This window comes from Ceratocystis lukuohia, assembly GCF_044167205.1.
Source record: "Ceratocystis lukuohia strain C4212 chromosome Unknown Supercontig4_pilon, whole genome shotgun sequence".
In the NCBI taxonomy this organism is placed as follows: Eukaryota; Fungi; Ascomycota; class Sordariomycetes; order Microascales; family Ceratocystidaceae; genus Ceratocystis; species Ceratocystis lukuohia.
The window spans coordinates 3,238,797-3,256,582 of record NW_027263523.1 but is presented as its reverse complement, the minus strand read 5'-3'; the positions used below and the strand labels follow the sequence as shown (position 1 = coordinate 3,256,582).

Genomic DNA, 17,786 nt, shown 5'->3' with positions numbered 1-17,786 from the left:
TGTTTCCTTGATTGCCGCTTCTTTTTTCTCTCCTGCCGACCAACCGTCCATCTCTATGCATACAGACTCTTGAGCTCCCCCGGAGCACAGTCACCAGCCCACACACACACACTGCTCTCGTCAGTCATTTGGCCTGTCTCTCCCTATTTATCTCGCATTTATATACCCCTCTCCCCTCTCTTCTCTCCTAAGATGGCAGAGGCCATCTCCCCAGACGACTCCCTGCTGCCCAAAGCCGCCAAGGACAAAACCTGCCAGTTTTGCGGCCAGGCTTTTACCTCCTCTTCCCTCGGCCGCCATCTCGACCTCTATATCCGCGAAAAGAACCCTAAGCCGCCTGATGGCCTTCACGATGTCGATGCTATTCGCGAAATACGCGGCAACATCACCCGTCGCCAGCCGCGCAGTGTGTCACGTCGTGAGGTTTCTACTCCCCTAGGCACGCCCCGCCCTGGCGCCTCATTTCGAGACTCGGTATCTGCCGTAGACGATAGCGCCCAACGCTTGCCCGATGGACCCATCTCTGCCCCAAATTCAGCCTCAGCTCCCGCCCCCGCTTCCACTCCAGTCTCGGCCCTGCCCTCTTCCGCTATCAGCAACACAAGCGAACTCAGGACCCGGACCGTTAGTCGTCAGATTACACACAAAATGCAGATGGAGTCTCGTCAGCGCATGGCTGATACACTGGATACTGCCAAAGCCACCGACCTGGCCTTGCGAGAAATGATTAGTATCTTGAAATCTGTAAAGTGTGTTCCCCCCCCCCCCCCCCTCTCTCCCTCTCTGGTCTCTCGCTCGTGCAAACCCAATTAACTGACTCTCGCTTCTAGAAAACCTCAATCAAGCACTTGCAGCCCCTTCGATTTCGATCCCTTGGAGTTTGACTTCCCCTCCTTGACGCTCCAGTGCTTGCGACCCCCGCCGACTCTCTTTTCCTCCACGCAACATCCCACCTCAACTTCTTGGTCTGTTCAACCGCCTGGCCAGGGCGAGTTCAACGCCCTTATCGCATTTTTTGCCGAAGAGTTTCGCAAATGGCGAGTCAAATGCAGCTCAACTACGACCCAGCTCTCCCAAGAGCTTAGTCTTGTGCCGCCTACCAACTCACTTCGAGACGCTCGCGATGCCGCCATGTTGGCTGAAAAGTCGGTTGAGGCCCTCCATCGTCAGATTACGGACCACCTCAAGTCGTCCTACGGTGTCTGGAAGGACTTGTCGCGCGAGCGCCAACAGGAAGTCTGGGTCCTCGAACTTGCGCGGAGCATTGGTCGCAAGAATAAGGAAAACGACGCCCTCAGAGATCAAAATTTGCGACTGTCGCAAGAAATCACTGTCCTCAAGATGCAGACTGAGCTGGCGGCAGCCACGTCAAAAGAATCCCCGCTTGGTGCTCCTGGAACAGCCGTGTCCGACTCAGACCCGTTGTCGTCATACCTTCCCGACTTGAACAATAGGGGAAACCGAGCTGGAATGTCAAGCCACATCAACCTTGAAGATGATGTTACCACCATCTTGGCCAAATCCGTCGATCGCTGGAAATCTGTGGTTACTGCGACCAAGGCCACCGCGATGAGCGCACAAAGAGCGCTGGATGGTTCCCAGCTCCCCATGACGCCGATCGCAACCGCGACAGCAACAACCACCGCGTTAGCGACAGCAACAGTAACACCTTCTGTCACGGTGCCCGTGGTTAGGACTCCACAAAACAGACGGATATCCAAGCCACCAAGCCGTGCCGTGTCCCGTGGTATGCAGCGGCAGCAACAGGCAAAACACCAACATGCATTGCAACATGCCCAGCAGCAGCAGGAGCAACAGAAAGCTCAAAAACAGGCCCAGCAAGCCCAGCAACAGCAGGTACAAGCACAAGCACAAGCACAAGCCCAGCAGCAAGCTCAACAACAGGCTCAACAGCAACAACAACAACAACAACAAGCATCAGATGTATTGACGGTGGAAAAGATGGAAACCTCTCTTGTAAGTGAGGATGCAGACGCTGATGCCGATGCCGATGCCGATCCCGATGCCGATGCAGACGCTGATGTCGATGTCGATGTTGATGTAACCTCTGGTGCTGATGTAAGCCTCAACGTCAGCGGATTGAATGTCGATGGTGATAACGATGGCGATTGCGAGATCGATGCCGATGCCGACGGCGATGCTGATGCCGATGCCGACACCGAAATGCAAGGCAACTACATGGAAATGCCTATTAAGCTACTGCCTAAAACCCCCATAATGCCATCGCAACAGCATGGTGGCACATTAGACATCCCACGCACCCGCGCACACCAGCAGCCACGCCTCAACAACAGCAATAATAGCAATAACAACAGTGCTACGGTTTCGGTTGTTTCTGGTAATGCCAACACTGCAAATGGGGCTAGCGCAGCACAAAGCGATGCGCGCTTCATGATGGCTCATGGTGTGCGCCCACCAGCCTTGAATATGCGCGCGATGCAGAACATGGGGCTAGGATTGAGCACTCAAAACGCCATGGTCACGGCTAACGCAGTGGCTATGAGCATCCCAGAGGATATTTTCATGGGCTAAGGCGCCGGATGTATCTATCTGATTTTTGCTTATGCTTCTCTATTTGCTGTGGGCATGATTGTGCAGTGTAGCCATTCACTACCATGGGCTACGCTGACTGTCTGCTTTCTCTTTCGGTTTATTCATGCCCCCCCCCCTCTCCTCCAATCATCATCCACTCTTTCTCTTTTCCTTTGTATTTTCGGCTCATTCTTTCTACTTATGCACTAAGTTATAGAGAAACGTTTTTTCTTTTTCACCTTTCTCTCTCTCTTTTGGTGTTAACATTCGTTAAACCTCTTGAACGCTTCAGTTCTGGCCTCTCCCACCATTATCCTATTTCTTTGACTGTTCTCCTATCTTCATATGCTTTCTTCTACTTTCTCTTCTTTTAATCACCCCTGGTTTGGTTTTTTGACTCTCCGTTTCTCTAAACTTTTCTGTGGTTTTTCTGCCTTCCTTCAATCTTTGTATATCTGGTGTTGATATTCGCGTCTTGCTTCTGACGCTCCATTTATTATTGTCATTTTTTCTTTCACCCATATTCATACTTGCGCATTCTCCAGTACTTTTCCTTTTCTTGTGTGTTGTTCTTTTTGTCATCTTTTTCCCTATTATCTATTCCCTTTCCTCATTACATCCCGTGTGTTTTTTTTTACCTCTTATCTCTATTACTCTATTTCGTCCTTTTTGCTTCTCCTTCTTCTAGTCTCTTTGGGGTCAAAAAAGCCGGTCTTTGGGCAATTTTTATTTCCCTTTTTATTTCACTCTTTTTGTCTTTTCCTTTCTACTAGTTTCCTATCCTCGTCATGTGATACCACTGTTGTACGCGTCCATATATTAGACGCGTTTGTGACAAGGGCGGTGAGGCACGGCAGAAATAGGCGTGTTGAGCTGTAGCATCACCAAATGCTTTGAGTGTCCTGCCGGAAGCCTCAAGGGACGGAGCGGAGTAAAAAATGGGGATCCTATTAGGCCGGTGATATGATGTAGAAGGACAAAGATTCCAAGCTGTTGGCGCTCGTATTGCTCTATTGGCAGTCATGGACAACTGTATAATAGGGAGAAAGGATTCCTTTTGCGTGGGGGTGTGTGGTGCAACTTCTTTCCCAGTATTAGGAAACAGATTGTGTACCTGTACTTGTACCTTGCTGCCTCTATACTGTACCTGCTGCCTTGTCGGTCTGTACCCTGTTTCCTTTTAACCTATCTGCACTAAATGCATGTGTCTGTCACTTGTGCAACGACAGGGAAACCCCGCTCGGATCCCGCTAGAAACGGCAGGAAGTGAAAAGTGCGAAGATGTGTCATACCAAGAGCAAAAATTCAAATATTAAATAGTAGAGGCTGCCCTTCTTAAATTATTCCTTATTATCTTTGTCAAGCTCTCCCTCAAAAGGCTTTTAAAACACATCAACGTCATCGTTAGCCTCCTTTATTCTGCCTTTTTTATCTTTTCTATAAAAGAAAGCTGCTTTCTTTATCGGCGAAACCCTTGTTTCGTTCCTTCCAAAGTTAGTCTCCTCTGGTTATATGACTGCGAAAAAAAAAAAACTTACCCCGCCATTATTCGCTTCTTCATCCCACAAAAAAGGAGCAAAGTTTCTGGTTTTCTTTTTATTTTATTGTCTAGATAGCTGGTCTTTTTTTTTCCTAACTGTTCTCCTTTTCTCAGTCTCTTTCGAACGTGCAGAACAAAGAAGCTCGATTCCCGACCATACCATCAAAGAATTGCTCATCTTAAGACAAGCCACTCCTAACCATCAACAATGTCCGACCCCGCTGCCACCCCCGCGGTTGCTACACCGCCTACTGAGCAGCTGGCCAAGTTGCTGCTCGACGATGTCACTGGCGAAATGATCTCCAAAACTGAGCTGAAGAAGCGCCAGAAGGCTCGTCAGAAGGAGGCCGAGAAGGCTAAGAAAGCCGCTGCTGCCCCGCCCAAGCCGGCGGCAGCGAAGAAAACCAATGCCGAGGCTGACGAGAAGGAGTTGACTCCTAACCAGTACTTCGAGATCCGCAGCCGCAACATAAGCAAGGTGAGTGGGCAGAGGAGAAGACGCAGAATAGCAAAAGATATAGCGATAAGAAAAAAGAGGGTAAAATGTTGACAGTATAGCCAATGACTAACGCCTTGATTTCCCGTCCAGCTCCGCGAATCCAAATCTCCCAACCCGTACCCCCACAAGTTCCATGTTGACTACGACCTACGCAAGTTTGAGAATGAGTTTGGCTACCTCAAGTCGGGTGAGACCGCCAAGGACAAGGTCATCCGTCTGGGAGCCCGTATCTACACCAAGCGTACATCTGGTGCCAAGCTGTGCTTCTACGATGTAAGTTTCTTCTTCTGTATCTCTAGATTGTCGGAATGTCTGGGCCCATACTAAACTAAATCATAGGTCCGCACTGAAGGCGTCAAGGTCCAGGTCATGTGCCAGGCCCAAGAGGTCTCTGAGGGCGCTCCCAGCTTCGAGGCTCAGCACGAACACCTCCGTCGCGGTGACATCATCGGTACGACTTGAATCAGAATTCCATTTTCCTTTTTTTCTCGTTTCTTTTTGTGCCTCACTATCTCTCTGACTCAGCCTTCTAACAAAAACTATATAGGCATTGTTGGCTACCCTGGCCGCACCGCTCCCAAGAGCAAGATTGAAAAGGGCGAACAGGGCGAGCTTTCGATTTTCGCCACCGAGATTATCCTTTTGACTCCTTGCCTGCACGCCATTCCCGATGACCACTATGGCTTCAAGGACCACGAGGAACGCCACCGCAAGCGCTACCTGGATCTGAGTAAGTTTACATCTGCTTCAGCGAACGTCAATTATTTCCAACTACGTTCTAGCATGGCCCACTAACATAGGCGAACTTTAGTCATGAATAAAAAGACACGTGAGACCCTCATCACCCGCTCGCGCATGGTCACCTTCATCCGTAAATACTTCGACGACCGTGACTTCATTGAGGTTGAGACCCCTATGATGAACGCCATTGCTGGTGGTGCAACTGCTAAGCCTTTTGTCACTCACCACAACGACCTGGACATGCGCATGTACATGCGTGTCGCTCCCGAGCTTTACTTGAAGATGCTGGTTGTTGGTGGTCTAAACCGTGTGTACGAGATTGGTAGACAGTTCCGCAACGAGGGTATTGACCTGACCCACAACCCCGAGTTCACTACCATCGAGTACTACCAGGCCTACGCCGATTTCCACGATGTCATGGAGACCACCGAGGAGCTGGTTAGCAGCCTTGTGTTCGCCCTCAAGGGCAGCTATGAGACAGAGTTCACCAACCAGCATGGCCAGAGCTACAAGATCAACTGGGCTAGACCCTGGCGCCGTGTTGATATGATCCCTGCCCTAGAAGAGGCTACTGGCGAAAAGTTCCCCCCTGCTGACGAGTTACATACCGCTGAGTCGCTGGAGTTCCTCAAGGGTGTACTGAAGAAAATGAAGCTGGAGTGCAGCCCACCCCTAACTAGCGCCCGCATCATCGACAAGCTTGTTGGCGAGTATATTGAGAACACATGCATCAACCCCACTTTCATCCAGGGCCACCCGCAAGTCATGTCGCCGCTAGCCAAGTACCACCGCAGCACGCCAGGTCTGTGTGAACGTGCAGAGGCCTTTGTAGCTACCAAGGAAATCTGCAACTTCTACACTGAGTTGAATGACCCCTTTGACCAACGTCTACGCTTTGAAGAGCAGGCGCGCCAGAAGGATCAGGGTGACGATGAGGCCCAGTTGATTGATGAGAACTTCTGCACGTCACTAGAGTACGGTCTGCCTCCTACTGGCGGCTGGGGTCTAGGAATTGACCGTCTAGTCATGTTCCTGACTAACAACTACTCCATTCGTGAGGTCCTAGCTTTCCCATTCATGAAGGAGGAGAAGAGCCAGCCCAAGGAGAAGTCGGCTGCTGAGGAGGTTGGCGTTAAGCCCGCTGCGGCACAGTAGGAGAAAGCGCTGTGCATAGACTGACAGGTGCATTATCTAGTCGGTTCATTTCCCACAAGCACACAAGATAAAAGGCGTTCGGATGGCAGCAGACCGCGTGGGTGCTTAATGTATCCTGGTTTTTTTTTTGGTTTAACACAACGGAATTAGGGTTTAAGGAATTCAAAAAGAAAAGAATATAGCAAAATTTGTGATGATGCGTGTTTGTCTATTGCAAGAAGGAAAAAAAGAAAGCCTCAAGCTGTGACAGGAAAAAATGAAAATAGTGGAAAGGACAGGGGATGGAATTCTATAATACACTGTTCACCTAGGTGAATCAAAATACGGCTAGCCTATACAAGGAAGGGCATAGCAGCACGTAATTTACACAAGATATGCAGAATGGTCCAGCCAGTGACGGCCTTGACTATCTACATTCACGACTCAAAAGATAAAACTTATCTAGCTTACCGGTTCATCGACTCATCGGCTTGGAAGCTGCTGCGATCTTTTGCTCTAGCATGCGGACTGTGCTCTTGGGAATGCGAAGACGATGGCACAGGACAAGGGCACCTGTCAGTAGTGCTAGAGCGCCAGCTTGATGAGTGGCAGCTAGATGGGTGGGAACCATATAGATTAGCGTTGAAATGCCCAGAGTGGCCTGCAGGCAGACTAGATGCACTAGACCAAGCGTGCCTTTCTTGACATTGGGCGGCAGTGCCGCAGCTAGAGGGCCGCGGCGTGAGTATGCAAACAGAGCTAGAACGCAGGAGAAAGTGGTCATGGCTAGGATGCGGTGGTTCAGCTGCACGAGGCTAGGGTTTTCCAACATGTTGCGCCACCACAAATCACTGCCATCGGCACGCCGACTGTAGAAAGAGTCCCACAGCTCGGCAGCCGGCGGTGTCAGCCCTAAGCCCATCATAGGGAATTCATTATAGATCAAGCCAGCGTCGAGGCCAGCAACTAGGGCGCCCGACATGGCGGTTGCGAAAATCAGAGCAGTGATGGCAGTGGTGATGGTGCGGAAGCGTGTAACAGCTGGCGCAGCCAGGGCGCGGGCTAGTTTCAGGCCTGCGGTAGGATCAGCAAGCAGACGCCGCGTGCGCAGAACTGTCACAGCCGACAGAAGCATCCAGGAGTAGCAGACAAAGGCAGTGCCTAAGTGAGCGGCCAAACGGTACTGCGAGACACGCGGGTGTGAGCCAGGCGCAAACAAATCGTCCTTCAAGCCCGACTTGACCATCCACCAGCCAATGAAGCCCTGGAAACCAATTAGAGTGGAAATACCAAGCAAGTTAGTGGCCATTCTGCGTGAAACACGCCGGCGGGCAATGAAGTACAGTGCAGGAAGAACAAAGGTGATGCCGACAGTGCGGCCCCACAGACGGTGTGACCACTCCATGAAGTAGATCTTCTTGAATTCATCTAAAGTCATGTTGGGGTTCAGGATGGCATATTCAGGTGAGGCTTTATACTTGGTAAACTCGGACTCCCAGTCCTCCTCATTGCGAGGTGGCATGGAGCCTGTTACAGGACGCCATTCGGTGATACTCAGACTAGAGCATGAGGTTAGGGTTAGCTTTAGGATGGTGATGATCGTGGAGATGGGGAGCAAGGCAAGGCAGGAATGAACAAAGAGAGAAGGGTAAGGGCAGGGAAAATCTTACCCAGACTCAGTCAGGCGCGTAAGACCGCCCCAGACAACAATACCAAAGACACTAACAGCACTAGCAATGAGCCAGACAGCGACAGCCTTAGAAGTGGTTTTTTCCGGGAACGAGGAAGGCGAAGGGGGCGAAGAATACGAAGAAGATGAAGAAGAAGGCGAGGAAGACGGCGAAGAAGTAAAGACAGGTGCGACCTGCATCTTGATCTTAGGAGCAGCGGCAGCAGGAGCGCCAAGCTTGTGAGATACATTGCTAAACATGCGCATCTGCATCTGGACAGCAGCGAGAGACTGGAAATTAGACTGCTTTACAGACATGGCAGCCATAGAAACGCTAAGGCGAGACGTTAAATTGAGAGGAAGCGGGAGACATTGGCGGGTAGCAGCAGCCAGCACCGGGGCCGGGCCCGGAACAAGTTTGAGGGCCAGCGGCAAACGCCGGGCACCAGGCATAAGAAATGCCATGTTTAAGAGAATCCGAGCTTCTTGGCTGCGTAGCAGTAAGAGCAAAAAGAACACGGAAAAATGAGAAATGAGGCTCTAGGGCTCTCAAGATGCCAAGCAGCAAGTTGCCAGCGACCTTCAGAAATCATTCGATTTTTATTGGTGATGTTAAAAAGAAAAACGCCACATTCTATGATCGAGATGTGGCTGGATTAAAGTTGAGTGTGGCGCTAGTCCCATGCTAAAAAAAATAAAAAAAGCTCTCCGCCTTAACTTTTGGACGGCAGAAAAAACTAGACGCAAAAAAATTGGTGGATGTTATCTATCAATGGGCAATATTTGGGCCAAATAGCTAAACCTACACATCAAACCATACATACACAGGAACACATATACAGTTATAATGCCTGGGCGTCAATCACACGGCCGCCAGTCGCATGGAAGGCCCCTAGCAACTGGCCCTAAGAAGAAAACTGCTGCACCCAACAGACGAAGCACAGCCCGAGCCCAAGCAACCGTCCTAGATGCATACAACATCGCCGCAAAGCAATTTCCACAGAAAGAGAAACGCACGCCTCGCTCACGATTTATGGACCTTGAGGAGGATGAGAGCGAAGCCGAGCAGACCGCCGAAGCTAGCAGAAGGAATCGCCACAACAACGACGAGGACGATGAAGATAACGAGGATGACGATGACGATGAGGGCGATCGTCGCCCAGCGCAAAGACGTGGCCGTAGAGATGACGATGGCTCGGACGTCGAATATGGAAGCGATGAATCAGGCAATGAGTGGCGCATCAACGGGCGGATTCATGAAGACGAGGACTCGGAGTTAGACAGTGACGAGGCCTTTGGCGAGAGCGACCAGGAGATGTTTTCTGGTTATGCCTTTGGTGGAAGCACATCCAAGTCAAAAAAGGTTCGATTAACCAAGCGAAATAGCGGACATGGCGCACGCGCAAGACTAGACTTTACTAACATTGTTTGATGCACAGAAAAACTCTGACGATGAAGAGGAATACGACTCCGATGCAAGCTCTCTAGGGTCTGATGCTGTAGACCTTGCTACAGCTCTTGACATGGCTGAGGCAGAGTCCTCGGAAGAAGAGGCTCAAGAAGCCGACTCTGAGTCTGCTTCTAACTCTGAAGACTCCAGCTCTGAAGAAAATTCCGAACAAGATTCCTCTGATGAGGAATCCGACGATGATGTTGACGGCCCTACCAAGCAAAAAGTTACTCTGAAGGAGTTAGCTAGCGAGTTTGCTGGATTTGATGATGATGACGATGAGAAGGCCATATCTGCCGGCAAGCAAAAAATTAGCCTCAGCGATCTAGGCCTAATAAAAACCCGCGATGCCAACATCCGCAAGTCCGTCAAACTTCTGAGCAAGGAAGAAGCAGACCCCCGCGGTGCTAACGCCAAGCTTGCCGTACCGCTAGCCCCACTGCAGCAGGCCCAGGTCACACGCAAAGTTGCTTTCGAGAAGTCAGCCGAGACTCTGGATCGCTGGACCGAAACCATCAAGGCCAACCGCCGCGCCGACCATCTCCAGTTCCCTCTGCTTCAAGACACACCCAATGCTAGTCTCTCGTCCAAAGAATTCCGCCCCATCACAGCAGCCAATGCCTCTAACGAGCTTGAAAAGACCATGCTTGATTTACTTGCGCAAAGTGGCATGTCACTCGAACGCCCAAAGAAAAAGCCCGTGGACGACCAAGGCAACGAGCTCACGCCTGAGCAAGTCGCCGAGCTTGTGAACAAGCGCCGCAGGGAGCGTGAGATGCGTTCACGCGAGCAAAAGCGCGCTAAGCGAATCAAGAAGATCAAGAGCAAAGCCTACCACCGCATCCACCGCAAGCAAGCACAAAAAGACGAGATGGCTATCCGCGCTGAGATGGAGGCTAATGGCGAGCTAGACTCAGAAGCCGAGCGTGAGGACGCTGCCCGCAAGCGTGCGCTAGAACGTGTAGGTGCTCGCCACCGTGATAGCAGATGGGCCAAGGCCAACTCGCGCACTAAGCGGGCGGTCTGGGATACAGACTACCGTGAGGGAATTGAGGACATGGCTCGTCGCGAGATAGAGCTAAAGCGCCGCATTGAGGGCAAGGACAGCAGTAGTGACTACTCCGACGACGATGATAGCGACAACGATAGTGATGCTTCGGGAGACGACAATGATGCGGACGAAAAAACGCGCTTACGCCGGCAGTTGGCCAAGCTCAAGGCTGAGAGAGACAATGATGGGTCGTCCAGCCAGCTCAACAAGATGGACTTCATGCAGCGTGTAGAGAGCCAGCGCGCACACGAAAATGACACCATGATCCGCGAAATTGAGCGTATGCTAGCATCGGACAACGAGGAGGAGTCGGATCCTGAAAACATGGTCAACGGCCAGGTTGGTCGCCGGTCATTTGGAGGTGCCCGGACCAATGAGGCCAGGACCGAGACAGCCATGGATGTGGATAGCGACAGCGACGCAGCTAACGAGCGGCCAAAGAAGGTGGCCAAGACTGCAGCGTCAAAATCAGCACCTGTAGCCGTCAGTGCGCTTGTCCGTAAGAGCGATCAGCGCAAAGCTGCTGGCCGTGCAGCCACCGAGGCCGAAGATGATGAGGTGGAGTTTGTGCTTGACAACAAGGGCGCTGATCTTAATACGGGCGATGCCTGGGCTACGGTGGCGCGATCAAAGAAGCCAAGCCGCAAGAGCAAAGTAGCCGCATCATCGCGAGCAGTAGAGTTGGATATCTCCAGTGCTACAGCCATGGTTCTTAGTGGCGGCGGCGATGCTGCTGTTGCCCCTGGGGACGCAGTTCCTGCGACACCATCGAGCAGGCCGGCTAAGAAGCAGACAAAGGCCCCTATAGCTGATACTGGCGCTGACACATCGTCCTCGGAGGGATCAGATTCGGAGTCCGACAATGCCATCCATCACCCCCTAGCGCTCCGCAGCGAGCGGGATCTAATTGCACGAGCATTCGCAGGCGGCGATGTAGTGGAGAAGGCATTTGAGGCGGAAAAGGAAGAGGTGATTGCCGAGCAGGAAGACAAAGTCGTTGACAACACACTGCCAGGCTGGGGCGCATGGGTTGGCGACGGCATATCCTCACGCGAGGCTAACAAGCACAAGGGCAAGTTCACCACAACAATTGCCGGTGTTAAGCGCAAGGACCGCCGTGATGCCAAGCTATCACGCGTCATCATCAATGAAAAGCGCGTTAAGAAAAATGACCGTTACCTGGCTTCGCAGCTGCCGCATTCATACGAGACTGCCGACCAGTATGAGCGGTCAATACGCATGCCGGTTGGCCCCGAGTGGATGACCAAGGAGACGTTCCAGGCTTCAACAAAGCCCAGGGTGTTGCTGAAACAGGGCATCATCAAGCCTATGTCACGGCCCATGAGATAGGACGGAGACGTAGGATAGCAGGGAGATGGCGGAGGGCGGGGGGCAAAGTTTCTGGAATTGTTTCGTGCCGTATTCATCTTGGTTTTTTTTGGGGGGGAGGGAGGGGGGGGGATGATTCTATATCAGCGTCTACTGCTCTTAATAGACATGCAACATATCGGCTCATAGTAAAAGTGACATTATTTTATTTTCGCCTCCCCCAATCTTGGTTCTACAATCCTTCGTCCATTATCTGCCGTGCCGGTCCACTGCGGGCATGAGAAAGGTAGGCCGAGCAAGAGAAGGCAGCTAACTATCTTGCTGTGATTCTAGGTTTATATGATAGTTTGGGCAGCCGCCATACGAGGATAATAAAGTGCCTCACTTATCTAAAAACATTTAAGGCCAAGAAATTCGTAGTATAAAAAGTCAGCTTGATTGATGGTGATACACAACGCTTCTAGATCTACATCAAATATAACCGAAAAAGCAAACAACATGCTATATCAGCGGTTAGTCCTAATTATACAGAAACTTGTACTAGAACGAAGAGAAAAAAGAAGTCTGGCCAATTCTACAATTACCTGCGTTCAAGTACTAAATAGTCCTAAATAGAGCCTCGCTCTACAAACTATTGTTCGTTGAGATGAATGGGATAAGCTCCCTATGCAGACAGAATATAGCGCTACAGAAACCAGTAGTCAGGGAGCTTATAAAACGACTAGGCAAATGTCAGCCTTAGAAACATAGAACACTCAACCTCAAGCGACCGAGATAACCTTGATAGCGCATCGCTAAAGTCCGGTTTTGTATACTAATACAGACGGAGATAACTCTATTTTTGACTTCTCCGTAGCTGCGCGCATTCTAAGAAGTGTGACAGTTCCCTCCAGGCTGCAAGGCAAGTCCCGAGACAAACATCACTTTAAGCGCTTATGACAGTTCGAGGCCCTCCCAAACTGCAGCTTAGTATGGTGCATGGTTCCGTCATCAGGTCCCCCCCCCCCCCCCCCGATTAGGCGACAGAATAGAGCAGAATCAGGCACAAAAAACTCAGGAAAAAAGTGTATATTGATGATTTTAAAAAGAGATGTATTGTGACGTGTGAACGATCAAACGGGACCTCGTGAAACTATATAGTGAGACGAAAAGGAGGATAAAAAACAACAGCCAACACAAAAGAAAAAGCGAAAGATCAGAGCAGATGACAAAAGAAACGCAAACAAAGAAAAGACTCCTGAAACCGGGAATGAGACCAGACAAGACAAAATGATAAAATACACGCAAAGAAAAGAGGCAAGGAAAACGGAACAAGACTAGACAATGTTACAACAGAACTAAATAAGTTCATGTTTGCTGTGGGTGCGAAGCGATGTATAAAAAAGAGACAAAACAAAAGAGACTTGTAGGGCAGGTAGAATGGATGCTGTACGATGACGAAAAAGTAGTGTGAGAGAGGATGTAGTCTCCACAAGGTCGGGCGCGAGCCCATCCAATCTTCCCAAGTCTATCCACCCCTTCAAAAGAAACATGAAAAATAAGAATCTATCGCAGGCATGAGATGTTTCTCCTGATTATAAAGTGTGATGCAGTTTTCTTTTGAAGCTGCTGGTGTCTCCTTTTGCTTTTGCAATTTATAGCGACGCAGGGCTAGCGTAGAAGGCCACGGCAATGATAAAGTACAGACCAAGAAGCATTGCGCCCTCTAGGTAGTTGGAGCGGCCGTCCTGCACCGTGTACGTAACCACAAGTACAGAGAAGGCAAAAGCAACGGTCTGGAACATCTCAAAGTGCAGCGTCATGGGCTGGCCCATGATCCAGCCGACAATGACTAGGAAGGGAGTCACAAGCAGGGCGATCTGGATGCTGGAGCCAATGGCGACACCCATGGCCAGGTCCATCTTGTCGCGGATGGCGACAACAACGGCGGTCACGTGCTCGGCAGCGTTACCGACAATGGGAATAAGAATCAGACCAATGAAGCTCTTGCTGATGTGGGCCTCCTCAACCAAGTCGTCGATACTGCCAACAAGGTAATCGGCGCAGATGGACACGAGAATAGTAGTAACAACCAGGACGCCAATGGCAGCCCAGGGCGACAAAATAGGTTCTTCCTCGTCTTCAGAGTCGACGGCAGTAGCGCTCTCGACATCGGAAGCGGCAAGAGATTCGGGGCCACCGGTGAACAGGTTCTTGTGGGTGCGCAGCTGGAAGACAAGGTACATGACATACAGGACAAGCAGAATAATGGCAGTGTAGCGAGACAGCACGAGGATGGTGTGCGACTGCTCGCCGTCGTCACTAGTGCCCTGCAGAACGGAGGATAGAGCAGCGGGGATGACAAGCGAAGCAGCAGCCAGGGTCATCAGCGAGCAAGTAGTTTGGGCAGTAGCCGAGGCAAAGGCCTGCTCACGGCCCTGACCGGCGCTGTCGGTCATATTCACAAGGCCACCGAAGAAGAAGCACATGCCCATGACAAGCAACAGGTTAGAGAGAATGGATCCTAGCATAGAGGCCTGGACGACTTCGATCTGGCCATCACGGAGAGCGACAATGCTGACAATCAGCTCCACGGCGTTGCCAAAGGTGGCGTTCAAAAGTCCGCCGAGGGTTTCGCCCAGCTTCATCGAGATTTCTTCAGTGGCGAAAGAGAGAACGGCGGCGAGAGGAATAATGGCGAAGAAGTTAATAGTAAAGACAGTAGTAGAGTCCCAGTTGTTTTCTCCGGCATAGATACCAAGAGGAACAGCGATGAGGAGAAAGTTAACATAGCCTAAAAAGAGAATTCAAGACACGATGTTAGTGGGCGCACTACAGCAGATAGCAGACAAAGATTAAGGGAAAGCCAAGACTAGGAATGGGGACAATAACAAGCCAGCCATGAGAGGGCGTGGTCGAATGGCGACTTACTGCTGAGAAGCGTGACCTTGAACACATGCCAGACGGTTGCAAGAGTCTTGACAGCTACATTTTGGCTTTCGGTGCCGGGAGTCGAGTGGCTATTGAAGAGTACCTTGCGCCATACAGCGCTATCGTCATCGTCGTGGTGGGCCAATGGGTGGGAGTGGGCCGAAGCAAGAGTAGAGGATGTGAGTTGGCGGCTCTGAGAGCCCTCACCGAGAAGAGGGCTACGCTCGCTGACAGCACTCTGCATTTTGGTAGACAAAGAGGAGGAGCGTCGGAATTTGTTGGTGAAGTTGATGTTTGCTGTTTATGCCAACAGACGAGCGGGCGGATTAGTAAAGGTAGAGGAGAAAACGCGCCGTGCCGATAGATGCAAAGGAAAGGAAGGGGTGTAGAGGGTATGGGATAAGGGAAAACAAAAAAAGAGAAACAAAAAAGAAAAAGAAAGGAACGACTAAGAAGAAAGAATCGGGGTCAAGAAGAGGCGGAAGGGGGAAAAGAAAAAGGAAAAGTGGGATGAAGGGATGAAGGGACAGAAAGGTGACAAATGACGAGAAGAAAAGAAGAGGAAGAGAGCCAAGTAAGTAGTAGTTTGTTGAAGATGGCTCAGCTCGAAGCCAGTGAAAGGAATGGCAGAGGATGAATTGATAGACCGGACAACGACAGAGAAACAGCAGGGGTGCTGGTGGTTTGGGCTTGAGCAGGCTCTAGTTGCGTTGTGGGTGTGTGTTGTCTTGCTTGGTGCTTTGCGTGCAGAGACGTTGGTATATTAGATGTTGGATGGGGTGTATGGATGATGGATGTGAGCGGCAGAATGAGCAAAAAGAAAGTAAAAGTGGGTCCCGCGAACAAGCCAAGCTAAGCACCAGAGAAAGGAAAAGTGGATCTCTAAGGGAATAATAAATGACCAAATGGACGGATAGGTCGAAGCGTGACAAGCCAACAACACAGAAAGAGTCAAAGCCGACGGTAATAGAGACAAAGGACAAGAGAGAGGGGATGGCGACAAGGACTTGGACTAGGACTGGGCTGTCTAGGTCTGGGAACTGAGACTAGGATGACTGGGGGATGCGGCGGTTTCGTTTGATTGAATGAAGCCGGGGTCACAGGAGCGACCAAGTTTCAAACAAAAAAAAGCCCAAGGGGAAAACGGAAAAAGACGAAGTGGAAGTGGAAAAAGGGAAAAGGCGCGAGAAGTTGGATTTTAGGCCTAGGAGCTTGGCGGAAGTGATGGACGATGGGGTCACAACGCTAAACTGTATCTAGAGGATGGAGGAGGAGACGGTGACGAATAGACTTGGCAGGACAGTACCAGTGACAATGACAGCAGCAACACGGTTGTTATATCATCGGTCGAGTTTGCAGTTGGAGAGACCTGCAGCTCGGAGAAAGAGAGGATCGGATCGAGCCAAGCTAGGCCATCATGATTTTCCATCTGTTTGCGATTTGTGGACTGTCTCAAGGCACAGCACTGGCTGGCTGAGCACTGGCAGCGGGCGTGCGGGGAGGGGTGTGCTGCGCATGCGCGTGTGCATGTGCATGTGAGATAGAGGGAGAGAACGTGTGTATGATTGCCCCCTAAGCGGCTTGGGTCTAGGAGATAAAAAAGCATCACCACTCTACGCACCTATGCGCGAGCCCATCGCAGCACATACACACACACACAGCGCAGTGAGCCAGAATCCAAGGACAAAGGAACGTGTACTGCACAATCAAATCAAAGCACAAACCATCTGGCTGCGTGGCTTAGGGCTTGGAAGAGAGGCTTTTTCTGGGTCCTTTTTTTCACATATGTGGGTGTCCCAAGAAAGCAAGTGCCTCCTTTGATAGGCAGTGGTGATGATTCCTTTGGCGGTGAGAGCTGGAACGTAGGAACAGGAAGGGAAGAGAGGAATATGGGAGGCTTTGAGGGCAGGTGGGTAGCCCAGATCACGGGTCAGGCCCACCAGCCGTCTGGTCATCTGGAAATGTACATGTACATTGAATGGCAAGGCATGTATACATCGATACAGGTACTTCCTGTATTTAGCTAGCCAAGAGCTTAGAGCTAGAGCTTAGGGCTAGAGTTGGTACCATGACACGAACAGCAGTTGCCTCGTTTGGGAGAGAGAGGGGGGAGGGGGTCACTTTTGTGCGGACACGCACACACAAAAAAAAAGAGAGGGGAGAGGAGAGGCAAGAGCAGCGGCAGCGGCAGCGGCGGCGGCGGCGGCGAGCTTAGGTAGTTCTCGACAATTTTGCGAGACGAGATGAGATGAAATGAGGTGAAATGAGGTGCAGTATAATGAAAGTGCAGAGGAAGCGAAAGAATCGAACGAAAAAGAGCTCACTTACGGATAACCATGGTGTTGGGCCAATTTAGACGTGAGCCAAGCGATGCTAAGCTCTGATCTGCTGCGAATCCGAGTGTCGAGGTGTTGGGAGGTAAGATGTGAAGAATACTAGCGAGAAAAGAAGATAAAGAGAGAAAATCGAGCAGAGAAGCAAGAGGGAAAGATTATTCGAGAGGAAAGATTGGAGGAAAAAATAACCGCACAGTTATCGGAAGAAAAGCAAAATGAACAGCAGTGCGCCACAGCTTGGGTCTCTGGCCTATATCAATGGAAAATACAGACAGATTTTCAGCCTGAATTTGGGTTAAAGCTACGGTAGTGAAGTAAGTGAGAGGAGAGATTATGCTTCACAAAGTCGCTGCCTTGGGATTTACGCGAAAGAGGGAGAGAGGGAAATCAGAGGCAAACCACCAGGAATAAAACAAGCAAATAAGCCCTTATTCAGCTCAAGTTGCCACACCTTCAGTATGCCTTAGCTGTCTCAGCCTGCCCCAAAAGCATACAAATTACTGATTTGTAAACAAGCTCTACCCTGCCTTTTATGCGCGTCGCAGGCATGCCCTACCCCGAGCCTCCCTCTCCC

The 17,786-nt window shown here is 50.6% G+C and overlaps 5 protein-coding genes across 5 annotated transcripts; 3 read left to right on the top strand and 2 right to left on the bottom strand.

The window, feature by feature from the left end:
* Positions 1 to 192: 192 nt before the first annotated feature.
* Positions 193 to 2,553, top strand: HOO65_040755 (Membrane protein involved in colicin uptake; the record flags this gene model as incomplete). Its single annotated transcript, XM_071002628.1, has 2 exons — positions 193 to 749; positions 831 to 2,553. The coding sequence occupies 2 exons, from the start codon at positions 193 to 195 to the stop codon at positions 2,551 to 2,553; spliced, it is 2,280 nt and encodes a 759-aa protein (XP_070859598.1).
* A 1,748-nt stretch (positions 2,554 to 4,301) lies between these two features.
* Positions 4,302 to 6,488, top strand: HOO65_040754 (lysyl-trna synthetase; the record flags this gene model as incomplete). Its single annotated transcript, XM_071002652.1, has 5 exons — positions 4,302 to 4,571; positions 4,683 to 4,865; positions 4,932 to 5,043; positions 5,140 to 5,322; positions 5,404 to 6,488. The coding sequence occupies 5 exons, from the start codon at positions 4,302 to 4,304 to the stop codon at positions 6,486 to 6,488; spliced, it is 1,833 nt and encodes a 610-aa protein (XP_070859597.1).
* A 454-nt stretch (positions 6,489 to 6,942) lies between these two features.
* Positions 6,943 to 8,601, bottom strand: HOO65_040753 (Cytochrome c oxidase assembly protein COX15; the record flags this gene model as incomplete). The annotated part of the gene is made up of 2 exons (XM_071002754.1): positions 6,943 to 8,026; positions 8,138 to 8,601. 2 exons carry the CDS (start codon positions 8,599 to 8,601, stop codon positions 6,943 to 6,945), a joined length of 1,548 nt encoding a protein of 515 aa, XP_070859596.1.
* Positions 8,602 to 8,983: 382 nt separating this feature from the next.
* HOO65_040752 (U3 small nucleolar RNA-associated protein 14) lies at positions 8,984 to 11,987 on the top strand (the record flags this gene model as incomplete). The annotated part of the gene is made up of 2 exons (XM_071002560.1): positions 8,984 to 9,499; positions 9,576 to 11,987. 2 exons carry the CDS (start codon positions 8,984 to 8,986, stop codon positions 11,985 to 11,987), a joined length of 2,928 nt encoding a protein of 975 aa, XP_070859595.1.
* A 1,613-nt stretch (positions 11,988 to 13,600) lies between these two features.
* On the bottom strand, positions 13,601 to 15,120 carry HOO65_040751 (Calcium/proton exchanger; the record flags this gene model as incomplete). Its single annotated transcript, XM_071002791.1, has 2 exons — positions 13,601 to 14,739; positions 14,877 to 15,120. 2 exons carry the CDS (start codon positions 15,118 to 15,120, stop codon positions 13,601 to 13,603), a joined length of 1,383 nt encoding a protein of 460 aa, XP_070859594.1.
* Positions 15,121 to 17,786: the final 2,666 nt, after the last annotated feature.